The following is a 22,539-nucleotide window of genomic DNA, read 5'->3' on the forward strand; positions in this document are numbered from 1 at the left end:
GTACGATTAACATTGACTTACGAACCATTTGACAGATAAATAGTACAGGTGTCAGCTCTTCGAGGGTGAAATGATGATTTGTTTTTATCGCTTTTGAAAAACATCGTGTGTTCAATTAAATGTTGAATCTATGAGATCCCTCAGATGCACTATCATTGGACGCATTTTTTCACATGAGCCGAAATTCACGAAGATGAAAATACTTAACAATTTATAAATGAAACTACGTCATTTTTTAAAAATCTTTCTCAACTAATTTGGATCCAATAGATATTTTGCTCTTTTAAAATCCCTTGAAGTGCTGACCGACATAACACTTAGATTCGTTAACTGACATGTGACAGTATAAATATACACGCGTTGACGAAACAAAAAAGATAAAATAAGATAAACCATTTAGTACAAAAAAAAACAAAAATTCACAAACTCATTCGCAGACACACAAGAGGTACATGTCAGTGAAAAAGCACTCACCCTTCCAGATCACAAGACCACGTCATACGAAATCGTCAAGCATCCGCACTACAGCCACAGCTCGAGCGTCGACTACGATCACGGGGGTGGAGGTGGTAGCTATGAGGGTGGCAACCGGCGACGGCGAAGAGCGCGCCGATAAAACCTTGCGTTTCTATCTCTGGTTTTTGTTTGTTTTTTTTAATTTATTATTTTTTTTTTTTTTACAGAATTGTAATATATTTATACAAAAAAAAAAAATCGCAAAGAAAATTTACTATTCTCTTTCTGTTATCGCCATGTCGATGGAAATCGACAGTACAATAGTTGACTATTATTATTGTCACTAAATGGAAAAGTTTCCTCATTTCTTTTATAGCGAGCAATAACGAGAGCACTTTTGATCTAGATACTCGATTGTAGCTACCTGCTTGTTGCTGTTGATCTACATAGCATTTTACAATTTGATGTATATGATTATATGTTATAATTTTCGATTTACATATCATTTTCATTGATATATCTCGATCAAACAATTATTAAATCACAAGGATATGATCCGTTTTGTCAAGTCACAATGATCCTACGTTATTCGATAGTGCGTATACGTTATGTCGTATCGTACAATTTTGTGTTGTTAGAAATGCAAGCTACCATCTTTGCGTTTATTGTTATAGTACTTTCTTTTCTCGTGATTGGATTTTATGTAATTTATATCATATTTATTTATTTTATAGTTGGATGTATACCAAAGTTCACGTGAGATTTTTTTTGATACACTACACACCGTCGATTTATCAGACATAAATCATCACAATGTTACTTATTCTTACATGTATTCCTTTTAGAGAATATCCAATATTTATAAAAAAAAAGTAAATTGAAGTATTATTTTCTTACTATGGTTCTATGTTTTCTATGTTTAATTGTCTTACGTTCGTTGGACTGAATTGTTTTTTGCAAAAAAACTTGTACTGTTAAACCAATGTTGACGATGAAAATATTATTACACCTTATTGATTTTAATTAATGTTTAATTAAGTTTTATAAACATTTTTATAAACAATTTTTATTTTTTATATTAGTTATGGCATCACTGGATTTATAAGCTCTTGTTTAATTGTTATGTAAACTCACTTATATTTCATATTACGTGTTGTATGTGTAACTTAAACATTACTTAGGTCAACTTCTCGTTTTACCCGATAGCGCCATCGCTGAAAGTATCGTGTAACAGCTGAACACTTTCTTCCAACATTCAGTGTCTAAGTCTACTATGCCGACGATGACGTAGTAGGTTTCTTGGGCCTTTAAGAAAAATTAAAAAAAAATTGTGATTTATGTCGTAGCAAACAATTTCCAGAAAATATCACTTATCTTACTATTTTTCATCGTGCAGGTATAAGTTTGTTACCTTGAAGTTATGTATAGTTTTCTTTGGGTACCAAAAATAAATAGGTAATACGTCGATTCCGATGCAAGCAATTAAACCCGTTTTACCTATGAAAGGTTTTAGCTAGAAAACCTGCAAAATAACTTTTGGTAATTATTTCTCTCTCCTATCTGCATTTAAGTCGCTGAAAACTGCACTCCTGCCCTGGTGCAAAACTACATAATCTCGTCTCCTTTTGCACCACTCAATTTGCTTTGAAGATCTACGAAATCAGAAGGTTTTTTTTTTTGAAATTATAGAAGAAAAAAAACTTCTTTTAATCCAAAATAAGTAGAGATCCTAGTGAAAAAGCCCCAAATCCCAGCACAACGAAAAAAGCGTACTCGCTGACCTAAACGGCCATCGACTTCCTAATTGCCCATTCGTGCTCGCAGGTACGCGACGCATCAGTTTCTCGTTACATCGTCGAAGAGAGCACCGTCCGAGGATCGCGTGTCGTCATACTATATACTCCCCCTGTGCAATTATCACTGGCTGCCAAGCGTTACGATTTTTCCGCTGCACGAGGCTCGACTCTGCTTCGAAGAAGAAAAAAAAACCAGCGAGAGAGAAAAGCCAATATACGTAGCGGATCTTTGCGACCGTAAGGGTATATTATATTGATTGAATAGCTACGTGCTCCGCTGTGAGATGTTTCATTTGAATATTTTTAATCCACACGTTACCCTTGATGCAATGGCCAACCAAGTTGCTTGTCATTGAATGGTACTTGGATATCTTATTTGGGTTGTACAGATATGATCAAATGATGAAGCATCTTTAATACACGCGAAATTTTTCTTTCTTCTCTCTCTCTCTTTTTTTTTATTTTTTTTTTTTTATTGCACATGACAATTGTATTTTTACAACTGTATGCCAGTACATGGCGAGTGGGGTTGATACGTAAATTTTGACTTTTTCATCAACGTTGTCGACAAATAGCAATTCTTGGAAGTCTTGGATGAGGGAAGGTGGTTGGGTAATGAGTTTTTTTTCATTAAAAGTTTAACTTTATTGCGAAAATTTTACAACAGTTGAACATCTGTACGGAAATTGTTGAGATTTTCCAAAATCATTGAGCAAAACCTGCACTTTGAAACGATTTCTATTAAAAAAATTTCCATACAGACGTATCGAACAACTAACAACGAGTTAATAAATAAATAAATGAATAAATAAATAAACGATTCCATCGATTAGCCAAAAATGACAAATAAATTTAAATCGAACAAATAGAGCATGATGGTGCCACGACGACTGGTGTGCTGATGATGTATAATACATAACTCGTAATATCAACTAATTGACAGCTTGACTAAAATCAATCGAGTGTGGCGAGGACTTTGACTTTGTATTTATTGTAAAAAAAAAAAAAAAAAAAAAAAAACCAAATAAACAAATAAATTAATAAAAAACTAATCCTAAAAATGCCGGAGTATATTCCGGAGTTGCGATGAGATTCAGGTGATGGGAATGGCGTCGAGGGCCCGCTGCCAGCCACCCCCGTATCCCCCGTGGTGTTCGGAAGCCGTCGCGTAGATGACCTCGTGACCACCGCCTCCACCCGAGACGAGCTTCTTAAGGCCGATTATGGCGCTAAGAACCAGCGCTATCTTGGCAGTGAGTAGAGCCGTACCCGCCAGGAAGGCTATCTTGCCGAAGGCCAGCTGTGCCAGCATACCTGCGGACATGGAAGTTTAAGCTGAGTATGGCGTTCTACATATACGCAAGTCCTATGGTTAACGACGAGCGGATGTTTGCGAACGTGACTCGGGAATATGTGGCGCACATAGAATGGACTGTTATCGCCACTGCACGGTATGTTTGATCGCGGCTGCGAATACGCACGATTATCGGAATAAGTGGTGAGGCTCTTGGGTGCGCCTGACGCGTCTATTTGCCATTCCAATGTTTCGAGCGCGAATTATCTCTCTCGTGCTTGTTCCGTCGGAGGATGACGCTTGAGCGGGAAAATGTCTGTGGATCTGGGTGATTTTTCACGATTGCGATAACGGAGCCGAGATTTTATTGTGTTTATCTAGTCCAATGATTATGGAGATTTTCATTGAAGCGTGTGTATCTTATGGGCGGGTAAGGAGTGCATCTATGAGTACTTGAGGATTGGCTGGAATTTGAAAAACGATAAATCTATTCGTGCCCAGTTACATGAATATCTCGATGCTAAAGGAATAATGCAAATAAATCGTACTTTGTTTCCGGTTAAAAGTTTTTTTTTTTCCCTCTCTTTTGATACTTTTTATTTGGACTATATCGAGAGAAGTGAATGTCCACTGTACCGTCAAAGGAACAAAAAGAAATGAAAAAAATGGGCACCTGTACAGCGGAAAAGTATACGTAATGGTGCGGTTCAATGCGTGTAATGCCCGTCTTTTTTTTGCCTCCTTCTGTTCTCATAGATGCCCTAGATGCTGACCTTTATGTCGCACAATGAACGTTAACCTTGTTTTTCTCCCGGCTTTCTCCGAGCTAGCCGACTGACAGATGTTATTTTTACGATTTCGTTGTTACCTGCTGATTTTTAATGGTCAATTGTGCAGTAGTGAGCTTATGGAAATTGTGCTTTAATGTATGGAGTGAAGCAATAAAAAAAAAAAAAAAATTAAAGAAAAGTACTGAAGTAAGCTTAGATTTATTCTAGTAGTTATATTAGTCCATTTCCATTAAAATTTGTTCAAGCCTTAAACAAATGGCGCGTTTGTAAAAGCACGTCAAGTTATCTTGCCAACGAGTGTTTTCCTCTCCGTATGTATGTATACACTTGGGGTATATGAGTGATGTACGAGATAGGGTGCCCATTAAGGCTCCGTTAATTCATAAAGCACGCGCATCACGTATAGTGTACTCCAAGCAAAATGTTGTCACGTAATTTAGCGTTATTGCGTTGGTGATTTATTACAAAAAATTCTTGTGTTTCTGTCACGGTGAAAAAAAAGAAAAAATTAATGTATCAATCACCTGCAAGCGCCAATCCACCCATCATGACACCGCCCATGCCTCCTTTCTTGTCCTTCTTTCCTCTTCCTGAAAATTCAACACATATAATTATTGAATCTTTCTTCTAAAAAAGATTTCTAGTAAAATTTGACTTGATACAATCTCATTATCAGCATGATCTGCACTATTTTAATACACTGATATGTATTGTCTTTAGTATCCTAAGCTCGATATATTATCATTTTCATCATGTAAACAATTAAAATTGTAAAATGTACAATTATTATATTTATTTGAAAAATATTGTGAATAATATTTCTGCCATGAAAAAGAAAATTTTAAATATAATTGTTACAATAAACAACGAAAATTTTTATTACGTTATCTCATTAAAGCTTCTTCCCAATTTCCTACGTCTAAAGTAAAAGTAAAGATTGAAACCAGGTCACAACCCCTTGATTTTACAACGCAAACGTCGGTAAATCTAAATATTGCCATAAACGTGATCCTCCAATTCTTCCACCCCCAATTGTATTATCCCTGGCAAACGACAAAATCAACCCGATTGTATCTCACCCCGAAAAAATGATGCACAAAAATTACCTTCGAGCGCATCACCGGGTATCGTAAGCTTGACGCTCCTCGAGCTAAGGTAGTCGTTGAACTTCTGGTCCAACTGTTCGTCAAGACCCCTGGCCGTCGAGTTCTCGTCAGACTGCAGCTCGATGCTCCTCGCGGCCCTCGCGTCCCTCCCAATCGATATGTAATCGTTGACCGCGTACACCGTGTCGTCCTTGATCGCCGAGTCGAGGATATCGAGCGCCCGCTTCTTCAGGCAATCGAACGTGTTCTTTTCCTTGGTGCAGCGCTCGAACAGCTTGACGTAGCCCTCGCCGCTCGAGCCCCGGGACTCGGCCGTCGACAGCAGCAGGAGCAGCGGCACCAGGAGCCAGGCCCTCATCCCCATTGCTCTTGTACGCGCACGTGCGACGGATCCGTAGACAACAAGGTTGCGGTGACGCGCACTTTCAGAGTATATACCCTTTGTGTGTGTGTTTTTGTATGGGACGGACGGTAGATGATACTGTCGATCACTGCACCTCGTCCATTGATAAGACGTTTGCGTGGATCCGCGCCTCGACTGATCAAACAACGCCTCGACGGCGCGGCTCTTATATACTTTTTGCTACTCCGCTCCCGATACACCCAACGGTAGTAGGGGCTAACACGCGCACCTATACCCAACGGAGCAGGAGCAGCTTATCCTGCGCCACCTGCGCCTTCCTACTTGGGGCCCCGTCGTGTATACCTCGCGGCACGCGCTGTTTAGCGCCTGCCGTGGAGGCTAAGCGGAAGGAAGGATTCCGGAGGGTGGGGGGAACCTCTGGAGCAAAACGATTCTCCGGCAGCTGCTGTAGGAGCTGCAAAAAAAAAAAAAAAAAAAAAAAGGAGCCGCCTGGCTACGTGAGCTGGGGTACGCCAAGTGTTGTGGATGCATCATCCCGATGACCTGCTTGCCAAACGAGCCTCAAACTTGGCAGATCGCGGGGGGAGGCTGTGCTTGGGTCCACGGACAATGTATCGCGATCCATCGTGGGGAGTCTGATGGATGATCTTTTAAGAATCTTTGGAGTTACATGGTGGGGTATGAGTAACTTTGGATGACGTGCAGATTTAGTTCATCAGTAGCGAGACTTTGGGTCCTTTTTTTCCTCTATTTTTGAAGGAATTTCGTTTTTGTGGATTTATAGATCACGGGTAACTTATTGTTATGTATTATTTCATTGTTGTAACGATGCTGATTTTTTTATTCATCCAAACTCATAGTTAATTGAAGCTCGTAAAATGTCCAATCATTGACGTATGATACTAGCCACGTCTTGATTACCTCAGCTCAAAATTTAATTGAGTTTCAACAATGAATATCTCGACACGATCAACTGCACATTTGGCCAAAAATCATCGTTCCAGTCATCGTAGCAGTGCACCATTGGTTGTATTTCTTTTTCTCCCGTACGTGCGCTCCTTCCGAGATTTCTCGCCCAAGATCAACCATCTCAGCTGTTTGCCGAGTGTATTCACCACATGTACACACGAAATAGATCATAGAAATCAGACCGCGACTCTTATAAGGAAAAGCCGGCGTCGAGCGTTGTGTTATTTCGATTTATGGCTTTCATGTACCCATCATAAATACGATTGGCAAATGGATATCATTTATTTCGCGCGTTGAGACTTTCTAGCGCTCCCCGGCTCTCTATCTCTCTGACGTCCGCGTCTGACAGCACCCTTCCCCCCCATTTTTTTTCTTAATTTTATCTCTTCTTATGGCATTGAAAAAAAGTCATTCGCAAATCGGATAATAACCCATGACTGGACGATATTTGCTCTGATTTTCTTGTACGAGCTCTGCTGTTGGAGCTTCGATTCTGCGTCCGACAGAGGAATTGCCAGTCCGAAGAAGAATAAATACATGCCTATGTTATGCATACACGCGTACGTCCATGAAATCAAGCTCTGGACTTTAATGGAATACATCAAACAACTGTTCAACGCAATGAACATCATTGTTTACGATTTAACTATAATGTATATTTTATCGAAAAGATAAATGTGAATCGCGTCAAATAGCTCGAAATACATCATTTTTCTGGAATATTAAGGTAACAGTAAAATAATTAATTCATCTGCCATGATCGTTGTGAAAATAACAATATTAGTATGTAAAATGAAAGAGGCTTCGTTATTGTACAATAAATGTGCATGTGGGTAGTCGTGACGTTATATGATTCGTGCACATGATCATCATCCCAACACGCCCCTTAACAAAACGGGAATTTCAATAATGGCTGGGAACTCTTTTACCCAACCTAATTTTACCTAATTACTCAAAGCTTGATTTACTGCACCCGCGACTAGATAATCATATTTTATCAGACGATGAAAATTTTAAAAAACAACAGAAAATTTTACTGTCAGTTTGATAATGAGATTGTCACAACTACGTATAGTCTCTTAAAATCATCAAAAATTTGGTAGGAATTTCAAAAGTATCTTTATCTAGAAAGTCTGAGACCGATATGCAGTGTGCAATAAAAAAAAATATTTTAAAACATTTATAGAGAAAATTCATGAGCCTCCCATTAACTCATATGCCTCAGTTTATTTTGGGGTAGTTTTTTCATTGAGATTTAATTCGATGCACACGTATCAGTCATCGAAATTTTTACACTGCAAGTATAAACAAGTATTACAAATGTCATCTCATTCTTAATAACATTAAAAATGAGTCAATGGCATTTTTCCTTTCAAAAAGATTCCCTCCTTGGAGTACCCTTTTTTGAAGTGGTTGGAAAAGCATGACTCCCCGTGAATGACATTATTCAATCACAATTTAATTTTATTTCATTTTGATGAGGAATTCGGCATCATATTGTTCTATTGTTACCAAGTTGTTTTTTCATTATACGAGTAAAGACTTGACTTTAACCAGCTAACAAAACAAAAGCAAAGAAAAAGAGCCAAAATTGTAATAGCCTACTTTAGAAGCAAAAAATAAAATAGTACCCTTTTCACTGTATAGTGTACATATATGCGCACACAACTTCCGGCTTTTGCGGCCGAGGAGGAGCGTACACGTGTGCCCCATACACACCATCACCAACGTACCATCCAAAAGACGCACGTACTCGTGCATGTTTTGCGCGTCATAACTATCGTACGTGAGAGCCCTGGAGTCAGCTAACCGCGGCGTAATTGATCTCCTCCGCGTAAGTATAATGTACACGTGGTACATGTACACACATGCGTCTATGCAAAGCGCACTTGCGAGCAAAACAGTAATAGTCGGAGCAGCGCGTAGGGTAGAGAGAGCTGTGCTTCACGCACAAATGGATATTCCAGTCCTTATAGCGGCGTCGATTCGCTCCGTTGGGCACGCGTTAACCCACTAACAGCGGATTTCGCGTTTTCACGAGCTGCGTGCCTTTTTTTTTTTCTTTTCCTTTTTTTTTGTCCACGGTATGAGTATACGTACGTATACGCCTCCAACAGCCACTGTTGTTTTTGGCGTGTTTTTTCTCCTCTCCTCATCTCTAGGGTACTTTCTCGCGGTGTTTCCTATTTTTTTTTTTTTTTTTTTTTGCACCCAAGGTGACAGAGGTTTACTTTTAGGCACGGTCCTGTGCGATTGTTTCCGTGTATATGCACAAGAGGCGTGTGGGAACGAGAAAAACGGTGTTTTTGTAAGACCCGACGACGATTCCACGCAATGCTCCATTTTTTCGCTGCTCAATGCCTTTCCTAATGAGGTCGATGTGTCTATACGCGAGCGGTGCATTACGTCGTACTACAATGGGAGTGAAATTTTAATCGCTCTCCTCTTCGACAAAATCACGCGTGATTGTCTTCTATGCTGCAATTGCAGTATCACTAATTGGGGAGTAATACGTTTAATTTTTTTTCTCAATGCGTTCACGGGATATTGTGATAATTACAATAATTAGAATGTAGTTTCGTTTGAGCGCACGTATTTTACGATGATAATGGTATCGAGGAATCTGCAGGTTTCTTTGCATTTTCATTTGATAAGATAAAGGATGTGCGTTCTCATTTTAATATTTATGGGAATAATTAGCATGAATTGGAGGAGCGCAGTGGAGACTTGGGTCTGAGGAATTGGGAAAAATTTTTACGTCCGCTGTTTCTCTCTTGGGTTATTGCGATGTAAAAAAAAGAAATGAAATGAATACCTAGCGAAGGAGTGGAGCATGGAATAGAATCTCACGAGTACACCTCGTGTAAGCCAGTGCATATAGGCAACGGGTTATTTTAATTGAATCCGACAAAAGTAAATTAAAACAAGCTATTTGGGTGTTTCCTCATTTTTTTTTGAATATTTTTCATCGCGTGATGTATTTCGATCAAGTTTGTAGACACGAATACCTTGGGTGAGCTCGTTTGTAGACAAAAAGTCGAACCATTGCGAGAAATGGTGAGGTTATTGTTCAGCTAAAAGAAATTAAATAACGAAACCTAAATTTCATCGTTACATAATTATCCATCCCGTCCTAGTGAACCGCATGGTATAGAGACGGGCTTGTGAACCAGCGATTTGATCCCAAAGACTTTATCTCTCAATCTGGTCGTGAGAACTTAAAGGGCTTTTCTAATCCTCAAAGGGTCTGCACATTCGGCAAGTTCACTTTTACTGTATCCCTGGTAAGATTGGATGAAAAAAAGGATCGGGGATCTCAAAAGAGTAAACAAATTAGCCTCTAATTGAGAGGTGCGGGAAAACCAGAGGAAAGAAAGAGAGTGTCAAACCGGACCGCTGTAATTTGCCGGACACGACAAACGAGAACGGGAGAGACGATCCGTCGATGGCTCATTCCTAATTAAGCTCACGCCAGTTCCAAACACTCGAGAGGGACAGCAGCTAGGATGCTCGATTTTTCCTGCACGTGTCCATGAAAACTGGGTCTCCACGCGGTCCGTTGCAGGAGACTCGCACGCCAAGTCCGCTCGTTTCACCAACACTCCCGATGCTCTCTCGTGGAGTCTTTGCCCCTACCTCTTCCCAACAATCATATTAGCTTTTTTTTCCCTCGCAGCTCTCATTTTTCTGCTGTATCAGAGAGCTGCACACTTTTTGTCCCGGTAATTGCGAGCATTTTTACATATTGGAAGTAAATCTCGCGTATGAGTCTCCGAATGAATTTTGTTGCAGAAGAAGATAAATCACTACTGTTCAGTGCAGCGCGGAACTCTTTGCACAGTTTATGGATGATCATCCGTGCATGCACCGACGTGTGATAGTAATTGGGTCGGAAAAACTGTAAAGGTGTTCAATAAGATTTTGCGGGGCCAATTGGGGTCCATTGAACGAGAACTTTATTATTTTGCCCCGGTACGCTCTTCGCGGGATAAAAACTAACTGTTTTGGAACGACAGCTTTTACGGCGTGTTTGGCATTTCTTCGACAGATTCGTGAAGCTGCTCGTTTGTACGTTGGTGGATGAAGGGTTTGAATGACAAAATATCATTGCTCTGCTGGTGAACCAAATTTTTTTTTCTCCGAGACCAGCAACAATAGGCTGCAATTTGCTCATACCCGAGGATTAAACCGTAATTGAAATCAGAGCTCTAAAAGCGTGAAATTGCTGATCTGAATGGTGTAGTGTACATCCGGGAGATGAATTGAGGATCACAATATATTTGGGGGTACACACGAGCGCGAAAGCGACAGTAAAGTCGCGCAAGAGACGTAGAATGGGAGCACAACATAATAATCGTGTTTAGGGACGATTATGAGAGACATAGCCACAATGGCTGCTCATCGCGACGGCGGGCGATTCTAGGTGTTACACTGACTCCGATATTATGCTGGATCCTGGTCGAATTGAACAATAGTGTCACGGGAATCGAGCGTATGGCGCGTGGCTTGAATCTTTTTTTTAAATTTTTTTTATTGATAGTACATATATATATATATACATATGGCCGGGGCAGAAGGAGCGCGTTTGTATCATTCTACTTACCATGAGAATGTGAGCAAAGAGTATAATGCGGCGAGAGTGCGGGAAGGATCGTTAAAAGAGAGAAAAGAGTTTTTGCGCGCGGCGGTCGAGTCACTTTTACTCCGCACTACTTGCTTTGTTCCTCATAGATTACGAGAAAATGATGATGAAGGTTTTTTAACGTGGAGAGGCTGCGACTTATATGGTTGCAATGCGATTGTTACCGCAACCTATTTATCACGATGCGCGCACGGTATTTTACGCTGAAAAAAAAAAACAAAGTGCTCCTTCACCACTGTACGCGTGTAGCTCTAATTGTTTATTTAAATGTTTTTTTTTTTTTTCAAATGATAAAAAATTATCATCGTGTTCATACTACCAGTAATCGTCTACGCTGTTTTGCTCAATCAGTCTTGTAACTCATGAGCATTAACTGAAAGGTCTGATCTTTTTTTTTCTTATTCATTCAAGAAACACGCATCCTCCAAAAAAAAAAAAAAAATATGTAAAAAATCGAAGTTCAATTTATTTCAAGGTTCATTTCGAGTCCACACAAAATTCTTGTTTCTTCGATTGTTCTCTTCGTTCTCCTGGTTGGTGGTCTCGTAAACGTTGACGATCTCACGGATGACGTGCTGCCCAAAAGGAAAGCTGTTATCGCCTTCACCCCTGTAGGGCAGATAGGGGTAGTTTGGATCTTGAAAGCTCGTAGGGTTGAGGCCACTTATCCCCTGACCAAATGCCGGATTCGCGTGTACGCCGTATGCTCCTGTCGAAACGAGAAATATATTAGTCTGAAATTAATTGTTGTCTGAAGGTGACTATAAAAGAAAAATCGTGGCTGGTGTAAATTTCAATCAGAGCGTGGAGAGGCTTTATGCGTCTCGCTGTAACTAGATTTACTCGTATGCTCGCGAGGAAGTGCATTAATGACGAGTATCTTTTTCCTCCTCTTTTTCATATTTAGTATGGCAACAAATTATCTAATTACATACGTTGAAACGTAACGCGAAGCGATTAACGGTCCAATTCGTGGATATACAATACGCAAGTGCAATTTAAGTTAGTTTGTGTTTGGCCTTTTTTCTTACGATGTTAACTGTGAATGAGTCTACATGGTCAAAAAATGTAGCATAAAATAGTTACAAAATTGCCAAAATCTAAAAATGAACATATTAATCCAATACTAAAAAAGGTATTTTATACATTATAAAAAGTATTTTATCCAAATTGGCCTATCCTAGGAAAAACAAAAAACAAAAATAAAATTAGTTTCATCAAAAGATAATTTATGTAATCAATGACTGAAAACTCTAATTTAAAAAACGATTTAGTTGAATTTATGGATACACTATGAATTTCATATAATTATTGTATTTCTTCACCCCTTAATTTTAAAATCCACTGAATCGACAAATTTATAATATTCTTCTTCCGTAATCGATCATTTGTTTGGTGAAAAAACTTGTTAGAGCTTCAAAATAGGCATAAAAAAATCCCCGTCACCTCTGCAAGAAACCATTGAAAAGCCAACAAAGTTTGGAATAAATTATCTTTTTAAAAATTACGAAATTGAGGAAAAAAACTGGAGCCCAATAAAAAGAAAAAAAAAAAAAAAAAAAACTAAAAAAATCCAAAACCATTAGCGACGAAGCCCGGAGAGGAGGGTCCATTGTGTCCCCCAAAGAGCGAGTTCCAGCCGAGCAGGCCGGCGATGAAGAGCGCGACCTTCGTGAGCAGCAAGGCCTTCTTGGTGAGCACGATGAGGAAGCCAAAGAGCAACGGCAGCAGCGCCGCCACGTTGAACTTGAACCCAAGCAGGAAGGGCAGCACGAGCTGTCGTATCAGCAGTCGGCCTGGAAAAGAGGATATAATGTACAGAAAAGAGCCGTCCGTTCGCCTTGGCCGTGCTGCTGCCTCGCGAAGGACGCCCGAAGTACCGGTACACCGTTGGATCGACCGAGTCCTGGCGCAGCCTTGAACTTGACTCTGGTCGGTATCGGTACCGGTTTCCACAAGTTGCTCAAGAGAGAATACGGCACTCGCGTCGGTACTCCGAGGTTCGCAACTCAACTAGCCACGCTCGCGTTCATGCACGCGCGAGCTTTTTACTTTTACAGGATGTGGATCCTCGTTGGAAATTTTTTAAACGTCACTTGATACTAACAACCTTTGCAACGAGTTTGAAGTATATATTACCGATCGATTCATTTATTTGATTGTTATGCATAACATGGTACTGGGAATATTGCGTGGGGTCCGCGTAAGTGGGTCGAGTATATTTATAATCTCCTCTACTTGTTTCGAGATTTTTTAGCGAGCATACGAGGGAAATAGGGGATGAAATTAAAAATCGCACGTCAGTATGGTACGTATAAGCCGGAAAATCTCGCGACTAACCAGTTCCAAGCTGCCTGTTGTGGTAAAGCCCGGTCCTCTCGTCCACGACGAACTCGAGCAGCCCATTGCCGGCCGAGAGGGTGGGCCCGACGCGCATCTGCAGCCCTGGATAAACGCCGCTCAGGTCCCACCTCATGTTCCTCCTCTCCATGAGTCTGGAGGCCGCTTTGACCACGTTGCCAAAGTCCTTGGGGTCCCAGTCGAGGTCCAAAATGTTACGGCTCTGGCCCTCGCTGCGCTCGAGCTTCACGGACCCAAAGTCCAAGCACTCGTCGTCGTTCCAGGCCTGAAGGGTCGACAGGGCGCCTCGGTTGATGCACTCCAAGGTGCCGTGGCTGCGTTTGGCGAAACAGGTGCGCAAGGCTTCGTTGAAGGTGCGAGGATCCTCCGACTGCAGGTGCTCGGGTGGGGCCTCTTGGGGATCGTCCTTGCTGCCAGGGTCCATTATTACCGCGAGGACGCTCGAGATGCACGCGAGCGTGTAAAAGTTCCGAAACAAGGTCTTCATGGCCTTTTTTTAGGAAATTTGGGAGATTTTTTTTTTTTTTTTACTAATATGTAGTCTTTGGTTCGGGTCTTTGATGGTATGTGTAAAGGATACAGGAGTGCTTTTCGTATGGTAACTATTTACAAGTTTTACGCAATGGTGTATGTACTACTAATGAGATTCATGTATCACTTTTGGCTACTGTTAAATATACTTTAAGAGACATTTTTTACTGAAGTATTCCTCAATTGGGGTAAATTGAACTTTAACTGTACAAACTATCGATATATTTTCCGTTCTTTGAGTATAAACTCTTGCGACATTATCACTGAAATAATACTGACTCCTCAAACACAAACGTCTCCATGGATAAACATCAACTTGGTTACGATACTTTTCTCAATTCCTTTTTTTTTGTAACATGTTAAACATTTTTAATAAATTATAATGTACAACGTAATTTGGTTCCGTTTCCATTTACACTTCATGATCACTTGGTTTAGTCAACGTTATCTCACAAGAGCCTCTTCACATGGTGCACCAAAAAAAAAAAAAAAAAAAAAAAAATTGTACCAACGCACAAGAAAAATGTAAAAAAAATTCACTCGCTCGAGGACGAGGTCTGGAGCAAAACTGGCATACCTTGATCCGAAGCCACCCACCTAAATAGACTTATTCTCGCGGGTCGTCCTATACACTCGTAGCTCGTTAACGTGCAAGCGAGGGAAACAAAACAATCGGTGTTTCACTCGGTGGATCGGCCGGCGAAAGTGAAGCAATTGCCTCCTCCCCGGAGCATTATTCCCTCCTCCGTTGCGAGTCTTCGTTTCCTTTGTGTTTTTGCGTGTCGTAAAGGGAAAAAAATAGCGCCAACGTCTAAGATGGTGATATGATAATGACAATGACGACAAACACGACGATCCAATGTGTAGCGTATATTATGTTCCTCGGCGGGTGAAAGACATACGCCAGATGCATGACCAGAGTTCCGGCTACGGGGCACCACGGCATCTTTCAAACGTGATGGGAAAACGAGGGATTTGGAAGAAGAGAAAGCTTTCTCTCTCGGCTGGGATCCTACGCGTATACAAGATCCGATAAAAGTGAAGGTTACCTTCCCCGAAACGTGTATTCCTCCGATTGTGCTTCCCAGCCGAAGGAGACTTTCTTTTTTAGTGCTTCTTAATTTACGAGGTATGTATACCCTGTGCGTGAATGGGAGGTCCATTTTTTTTTGGATGGATGAGATTGACCTCACGTGATAAAAGTACCACACGCGCGCGATCGACGTATCGAATGATGCGTCCTAGTTTTTACGGGATCCCCCGAGCCACGTTTTCGAAAGAGGAAGCATTAACGTGAAAGTTTTTGGTCGATACGATGATCTCGTTGATGGTTCCTGGAAATATGCCAACAGCCTCGTGTTCGAGTGCACGTCTGATTATGAATTTGGTCAACGTCTCCGTGCATTTTATCGATCAAAATTCATCCGGTGGACCGTTAAAATTTTGTTTTCGACCCAACTTCATTGGGGTCATCGGGCTAACGGTAGCACGCCGAGTCCCGTATCGCTTTCAAAACCAATGTCAGGTCTCGTTTGCAGCTCAAAATAAAGCTCTGTGTGGCTTTGTACCGTGTAACATCTTTTTTACTGCATGTACTTTGAGAAAAGGAAAAAGGAGAGGAGTTGCATTGTTGGTGGAAAAAATCGCAAAAAAAATCATTGTCTTTTTTTTTTATAATAAAAACGTTTTAAGATTTATTTATAAATAAAATATTATAAGTTACATGGATGATCGTGGGACTCGCACGTGGTGCGAGCCCTACTATTAAATATTAAATAATCATTGGAAACAATCATAATCTCTGTGTGGCGTGTAAGAGTGAAGATGCGATTGTGGGTGTGTGTATGTGTGATGACTATGGGAGGCCGGGCTGAGTGTGTCGTCGCCGTTCAACGTGAATAGCGTGACGCTCGGTTCAACGGCTCTCCGTGACGATGATGATGATGATGATTGTGATGATGCAAACGTTCGCGTGCGCGCTGAGATACGTACGCGCTCGCGTGATCACTTCAGTCTAGTCTCCGTGTGTTGACGACTGCAATCATGATTCTTCTCTGTCTTGTCTTCGATATGACTTCAACGGACAATGTTACTTGGGTAGTTGAAGACGATCAAGTCAGGATTGTCCTCGAGTATCGTTTGTCGAGTAAAAAGCACTGGTCGAGCGATCGTCCATGTGGCACTTTTGCGTGTCTCGTAAGGGTTCACTGGTCGAGTCACAAGTTTTGTATCGTCACTTAATGAAACAGTCTGGTCGGTGGTCTAACTTGAAGTTATCCAGTCCGTCGAATAACGCGCCGTCACAGTTGCGACAAATTGTCGAGTCAGTGTTCGTACAACAAAACAAAAAGTAACAAGATCAATAACAATAGTCCTCGTGTCGGTGACAGTCCAGTAGCACAAAAACAACAACAACAACAACAACAACAAAAATAACAAGTATTGGTCACGTCGACGTGGGTGTGTAGTCAGTACGTCGTCATTGTCATCGTCATAATCGCGATCATTGATGGTCGTGAGTCACAAACTAGTCGTGGGCGTCATCGACGTCGTCGTTATCTTCAAGAGTCACAAGTCAGTTGTCGATGTGTCATTGTCGCGGTCATTCCGATCATTGTCTTGGTCACGTCGTTGTAAGTTAAGAACTGGTGACAGTAGTGGTCGGTAGTGGCAGTGGTGATTGAAGAACCAATCTTTGGAGTCGCAACGACGGAGACATGGGTCAGAATGGCCTGGTCACGCCCTCGTAATAATAGCGCGCACGAGGTGAGGATAAGAGAGTGGAGAGGAGAAGAGACGCCTGGGACACGAGAATGTGAGATTCGAGGCGGCTGGGCACCGCTTCCACCAAACTGCGGCTTATTGGGCGGTGGTCGGCTTGTGGGCGCTGTAAGCAAGATCCATCGCTCGCGCCCATCCGCTGCCGTGGTGCTCGTCGTGGTGGTGTGGCACCTCGTGGGCAACGACCTCGTAGCTCTGCTGTTTGCTGGCGAAGAGCTTCTGGAGGGCAATCACGGCGCTTATGATCAGGGCAATCTTGCCGACGATGAGAGCCTTGAAGGCCAAAAGGGCCAGACCACCGAGAGCTATGGGGATGAGGGCTGCGGCCTTCAATTTCAAGAGCAACAGGAGCGGCAGGAGGGCCTTGCCGAGCTTCTTCTTCTTACCACGAGCTGTTGGGCCAAAAGAGATTGGGCTCTGAATGTATGACTATGCGAGATTGTGCGGTCTTTTCAGCGCCACCATCGAGATTCGTGGGTCGTTGGACGCAAAAGCCCACGAGTCACGCGAATCGATGGGCAAGAGGAAGTTGTGCTTACCTTCGTCGAAGGAACGGGACACCTCCTCGGGCATGCTCAGCTCAATGGTGTGGGTCGAGAGGAATCGTGCCGCTCTGTCGAGGAGGACCTCGTCAACGGCAGTCTCCCTGGCTTCGACTTCCGTGGGCAGGGATGCCTCGATGTCGTTGAGCGATCTGGCGTTGTCGGCGCGGCTGAAATCGAAAGCAAAGAGTCAGACGTCGAATCATCATCGGCCATTGTCTTCTTTTTGGGTGTCCGAGACGTATCGTGTACTGCGACTCTCGCTTTCGTGCCTAGCCTTTCGCGTAATCGCGCTCAATTCCTCCTACCACGGCTTTCCCACCGAGGCTCCTCTCCCGCGCTCGGATAACCATCTCCCCGTCTCTGCCCCATTACCCGCGTGTTTTCTCCCCCGAATGGTTTCCCTTTCCCACTTTGAAAGGAAAAGTTATATGTCTAACATTTTTACTAAATATTCACTCTAATGGAACTTTACGTTTTTCCGAAGCAATTGAGCTTTGAGATCGAAAATGTGACCGATGTAATAATGTTGTCATCGGTATCTTTATTTCTTAAAAGTCAAAAGTTCTTGAATCAATATGGACGTAGTATGTTGTTTGAATAGAATAAAAAACGATAAGGGTAAAACACGTCAAAGGCAATTTAACCCATTGGAAGTCCCAATGAAAAAAGGACAAAAAAAAGGAGCTTGCAAAGCTCACCTGTTGGCCTTGCCCTCGTTGTTCTGCACGATCTTCAGCCCATCAAAGACGTCGATCTCGGCGGATCGGGCGGCCCTGTCGACGTAGTCAGCGGCCTTGAGCTTCAGGCACACAGCGAGATTGGACTCGGACGAGCACGAGCTGTACACGCCGTAGACCTGCTCGAGGAGCGAGGGCTGCTGTTCCTGGGTCGGCGCGGCGAGCGCACACCCGAGCGCAAAGGCAAAAACGACCGCGAGTCTCAGCATCTTGGCACTGGTTGCTTGGCGCGTTTCAACGTGGTATATTCAACTTGGGGGTGGTTGTAACTTGACCGAACTCTCTTGGGATTTTCGGTGGAGAGAAAGAAGACAAAAAATCCCGAGAAAAGGTCCGACGAAAAAAACAAACGAGATACACGGAGAGGTGACTCTGGTGCGTGGTTTTTTTTTTTTTGTTTTCGTTCGCTGCGGTGCACGAGACGTTCTGAGACGACGACGATCGTATCGGTACTGACCGAAAGAATCACGAGTCTGGCTTTTATCCGCTGGACGCGAAAGGGGTCCGCGTACGTTTTTGAAATTTTGATGGCCCCCACCAGAACGGCAGCTGCTTATTGGTTCTCCGGTGGCTCTTCGGCCTCGGTCCTGCCGGCACAGGGGCACTACCTCGTAAAGGAGAGTTCGCGCACACACACATGCGTGCACTTATGCACGCGTTCCTCTTTTTTTTCTTCTTCTCTCGTCGCGATGCCACCACGTGTAAGTGTATTCTCGCTTTCTCGCGTGTGTACGTGTGTACTCTCTGGTCATCCGTAAGCTGGAAGTGTGCCCACGCTCGTCCCATAGGCTGGCTCTGTGTACCCATACCCTCCTCTCTTCGGCCTTTTTTTTCCTCCCGAGCTCCCCTTCACGGGGCCTTTCTTCGCTTCTCTCTCTCTCTCTCTGATCTCGCCTCTTTTGCGCAACTTCTTTTCGACCATCGCCTGATCCATGGGCCGATGGACTATTTTTCTCCCTCCTTTTTTTTTTTTTTTTTTTTTTTTTTTTTGGTACTTTCTGCGTCATTGTCCAAAGCCTCGGGGATGAGCCTGCAGGGACGGAACTGCCGATGAGTTGGAACCCACTATTCAAGGGACCTGACAACTCTATCGTGGACAGACCGGGTTGTTCTCCCTTCAACCACAACTTCCCAAGTTTTCTTTTCTCAAGCTGACCTACCGATCGGTGGGACATTGATATCAATTGATGGGGTTGAAAAGATTCGAGTGATTTTAGGGGGGAAAGTAATTCACGAATCATCGTACGATATTTTTAGGGGAATGAAGAATCCATAAGAACTTTATTGGTACCCCGATATGTGTCAGAAAAAGTTTATGGTTGATGACCTTTTTTTCCAACGTGTTTTGCATAGTATATATCTACTGGTGAAATCAGAGAGCATGGAATGAACAACGTGTCGATTTCGTTGTCTGAAAATCGCAAAGGTGCGCTTAGAGACACGTCGATCGAGAGCGGATGTCTTCGATACTCATCCAGCAACTATTTGGTCATCAGCATATTACTCGTACACCAAAGTACTTCCACGCCCATGGTGTCGGTGGGAAGAACCCGTTACAAAAATCAATGGAAAAATCCGTGTCACCCGACGCATTTCTTTCCATCTCTCGCGTCTCATCGAAAGACAAACGCGTCGCTCAGAAAGTCTTGTGCAAACAAAATGCAAAATGCAGAAAAAAAAAAAAGGAAAAAATCGCGGGCGCGTGCCTATGTACGAATTTTCGAAACCCAAAGAGGAGAGAGAGAACATCCGAGTGACTGATCCACTCCTCGTGCAATTGCAGACGGTAGCGGTGGCAGCTGTCGCCTGTAAATTTCACGCGAACCCGCGCGAATTTATGTACCTGCGCTTGTTGCAGGCGCGAAAGTACACGAGCACGCTGCCGCGAACGCGTACACGTTCGACGCGTGTTTGCGCCTTACCTTTCTCTCCTTTCATTCATGATTCGCGCGATTAGGCCGCTTTCAATGGGGCCCGTTTGCTCGTACGTACCCGCGCGTACATATGAGTTATTATTGTCCATTGTTCGGGGAGACGGAGAAGATTCTCAATTAGCTTGTCACCATCCTCCCGCAACTGTTGTCGGTGGTCATTCATTCGAGTCTAATGTGACGAGTTTCGAGGTAATGAGTGTACGAGAGGTGAGTTATCTCTTTTTTAAACTCGACTTTTATTGGTAACTTTGTTTTTAAAGGCTCGCCACAACGAAGAAATTTATTTTTAACTTGACACGCAAACAGTGGTTGTTTTCCTGCAATGATTAATGGGACCTTTCGTATGCACTTGAAAAAATGATGGATCGAGTGAATTGATTCTTCATCCAGTCATGGATCGTTTGTCGTGAAAAATAAGCATCTGGACTCCATGTGCATTCAAATCGGGGAGAGAGATGAAGCATCACCGGTGCCGTTACATAGCGTGACCACCTGCCAGACACTCAAAAACCTCTATTCGCATTTTCTCCGCTGCTGCTGCAGGAGGACCAGCAACGTCTCCAAAGGCAGCTTCCTCTTCGAATCATATGTGTGTCATTCACGAATACATTTATGTATGCTCATATCCGCGCGTAAACTTAACACGGGCCGGTCAAAGGCACCGAAGACTCCGTACGGCTGTACACATATTACCGGAGAGTTATGGAGGAGAGAAGACCGGCCAGACCAGTAAAACGAATATTGCCTCGGGCCTTTTCCTTTTCCTCCTTTTTTTTTCTCCATCGTCTTATTTTTACATGTGATATACCCACGCACAAGGGCCACCGGGACGCGAGAAAGACTCTCTCGATCGCTTGATCGTTTTTTTTTATTTTTTTTTTTCATCATTTCTCTCTCTCTCTCCCTCTTTCCTGCGAGAAAGGCTTTTTTCACGTTTTACATATTCATGCTCTCTCTCTCTCTCTCTTTTCTTTTGCAATGTTTGCCTGCAAAGTACAAACGCCCGCTTCGTTTTTACAATCGACGCTGTGGGTTATTGGGTGGGTGTACGGATCGTCAACTCGAAGATCGGTATCTTTGTTGTTTATTGCTGAACTCCATTTTTTCGATGGATTTTAATAGTCGATTGTGGTTGAATCTTGAGATCCTTTTTTTGCGGTCAAACTGTAATTATTGAAGATGCTTTGTGTATTGAGCACAAGGCTTTTTTTTTTTCTTTTTGAATTGTATGAAAAAAGTGTCAATTTTGAAACTACCGATATCGGAGGATCGTTTAAGCATTACTTACTTACTTTGCTGTATATAGCAAAGAGAAATTAGAGACTTTATTTTCATCCCTAGGTTTTTGGGAATCCACAAAAAAATTGACCCACAAAAAATGGTGTCCGAGTCTGAGTATTCTCATTATGTGTGCATAATATTACGTACCAGACCAAGAGCTTGATATGTAGGTGACGGCCAAAATTCGATTTTCGCAGGATTTATGAATGAAACGGCTTAAGAGCGTCTCGAGGATTGTGAAACGGTACATTAGCTCTGGATCACGTCTACGCTACTATTATTATGAGGCGGATCGGTTCATTGAGAAGCTGGAATTTTTTTTTTTCGCTACCTTATTAGGCGAGCCGCTGGATGTGTATCGGTGACGATCAATTTTTGTTTTATTTCCAATCAAATAAATTTATTCATCAAAAATCGTATTTTGAATAACGACGTTGCTTTACAGTTTTGTGGGTAACATTGGGCGTAGGGGGAAATAAATATATAATCCTACGGAACTTGAGAATAAAAAAAAAATTTTTTTAAATTGGTTGACCTAAATATTGAGATTTCTTTAAATCACCCAAAATCTTTGGAATTCTTTTGCGCTTGACTTTCATCCTTTTCCACGAGACTCACTCCTGAAATAAATTATCTTAATATTTTATTACGAAAACAGTTAATCACTTGATTTTAATATCGGTATCTTCATTAATTCATTAATGTTCAAGATGTAGGACGAGTACGTTATTTCCCGCAACCCATTACAGAACGTGCAACAAAGTGGCAAACGCAGCTTTCTCGAAAATGTTTTTTTTTTTTTTTTTTTCGTCTTGCTCATCAAAAAGATCTTACGCTTCAGGTGCATCTCTTCGAAAGGAATAAAGAGCCATTGTTGCAAAAAAAGTCAGCTACAACTTTCGAGCTCAACATTTGCAAGAATTCCAAGCCAGTCGTGGAAGGATCCTGTAT

At 42.3% G+C, this 22,539-nt stretch overlaps 3 protein-coding genes across 3 annotated transcripts; all 3 read right to left on the reverse strand.

The window, feature by feature from the left end:
* Positions 1 to 3,345: 3,345 nt before the first annotated feature.
* On the reverse strand, positions 3,346 to 5,807 carry LOC106642528 (uncharacterized). The gene is made up of 3 exons (XM_014357340.2): positions 5,444 to 5,807; positions 4,862 to 4,927; positions 3,346 to 3,566 (listed from the first exon to the last, which is right to left on the reverse strand). The coding sequence occupies exons 1-3, from the start codon at positions 5,805 to 5,807 to the stop codon at positions 3,346 to 3,348; spliced, it is 651 nt and encodes a 216-aa protein (XP_014212826.2).
* A 6,081-nt stretch (positions 5,808 to 11,888) lies between these two features.
* LOC106642527 (DUF1676 domain-containing protein Osi10b) lies at positions 11,889 to 14,266 on the reverse strand. The gene is made up of 3 exons (XM_014357338.2): positions 13,759 to 14,266; positions 12,999 to 13,214; positions 11,889 to 12,127 (listed from the first exon to the last, which is right to left on the reverse strand). The coding sequence occupies exons 1-3, from the start codon at positions 14,264 to 14,266 to the stop codon at positions 11,889 to 11,891; spliced, it is 963 nt and encodes a 320-aa protein (XP_014212824.2).
* Positions 14,267 to 17,169: 2,903 nt separating this feature from the next.
* Positions 17,170 to 18,582, reverse strand: Osi9 (DUF1676 domain-containing protein Osi9). Its single transcript, XM_014357337.2, has 3 exons — positions 18,335 to 18,582; positions 17,631 to 17,803; positions 17,170 to 17,483 (listed from the first exon to the last, which is right to left on the reverse strand). The coding sequence occupies exons 1-3, from the start codon at positions 18,580 to 18,582 to the stop codon at positions 17,170 to 17,172; spliced, it is 735 nt and encodes a 244-aa protein (XP_014212823.1).
* Positions 18,583 to 22,539: the final 3,957 nt, after the last annotated feature.

The sequence above is a fragment of the Copidosoma floridanum genome, unplaced genomic scaffold, assembly GCF_036245765.1.
Source record: "Copidosoma floridanum isolate Cflo_tuat_1 unplaced genomic scaffold, Cflo_Japanese_pri ptg000021l, whole genome shotgun sequence".
NCBI lineage: Eukaryota > Metazoa > Arthropoda > Insecta > Hymenoptera > Encyrtidae > Copidosoma > Copidosoma floridanum.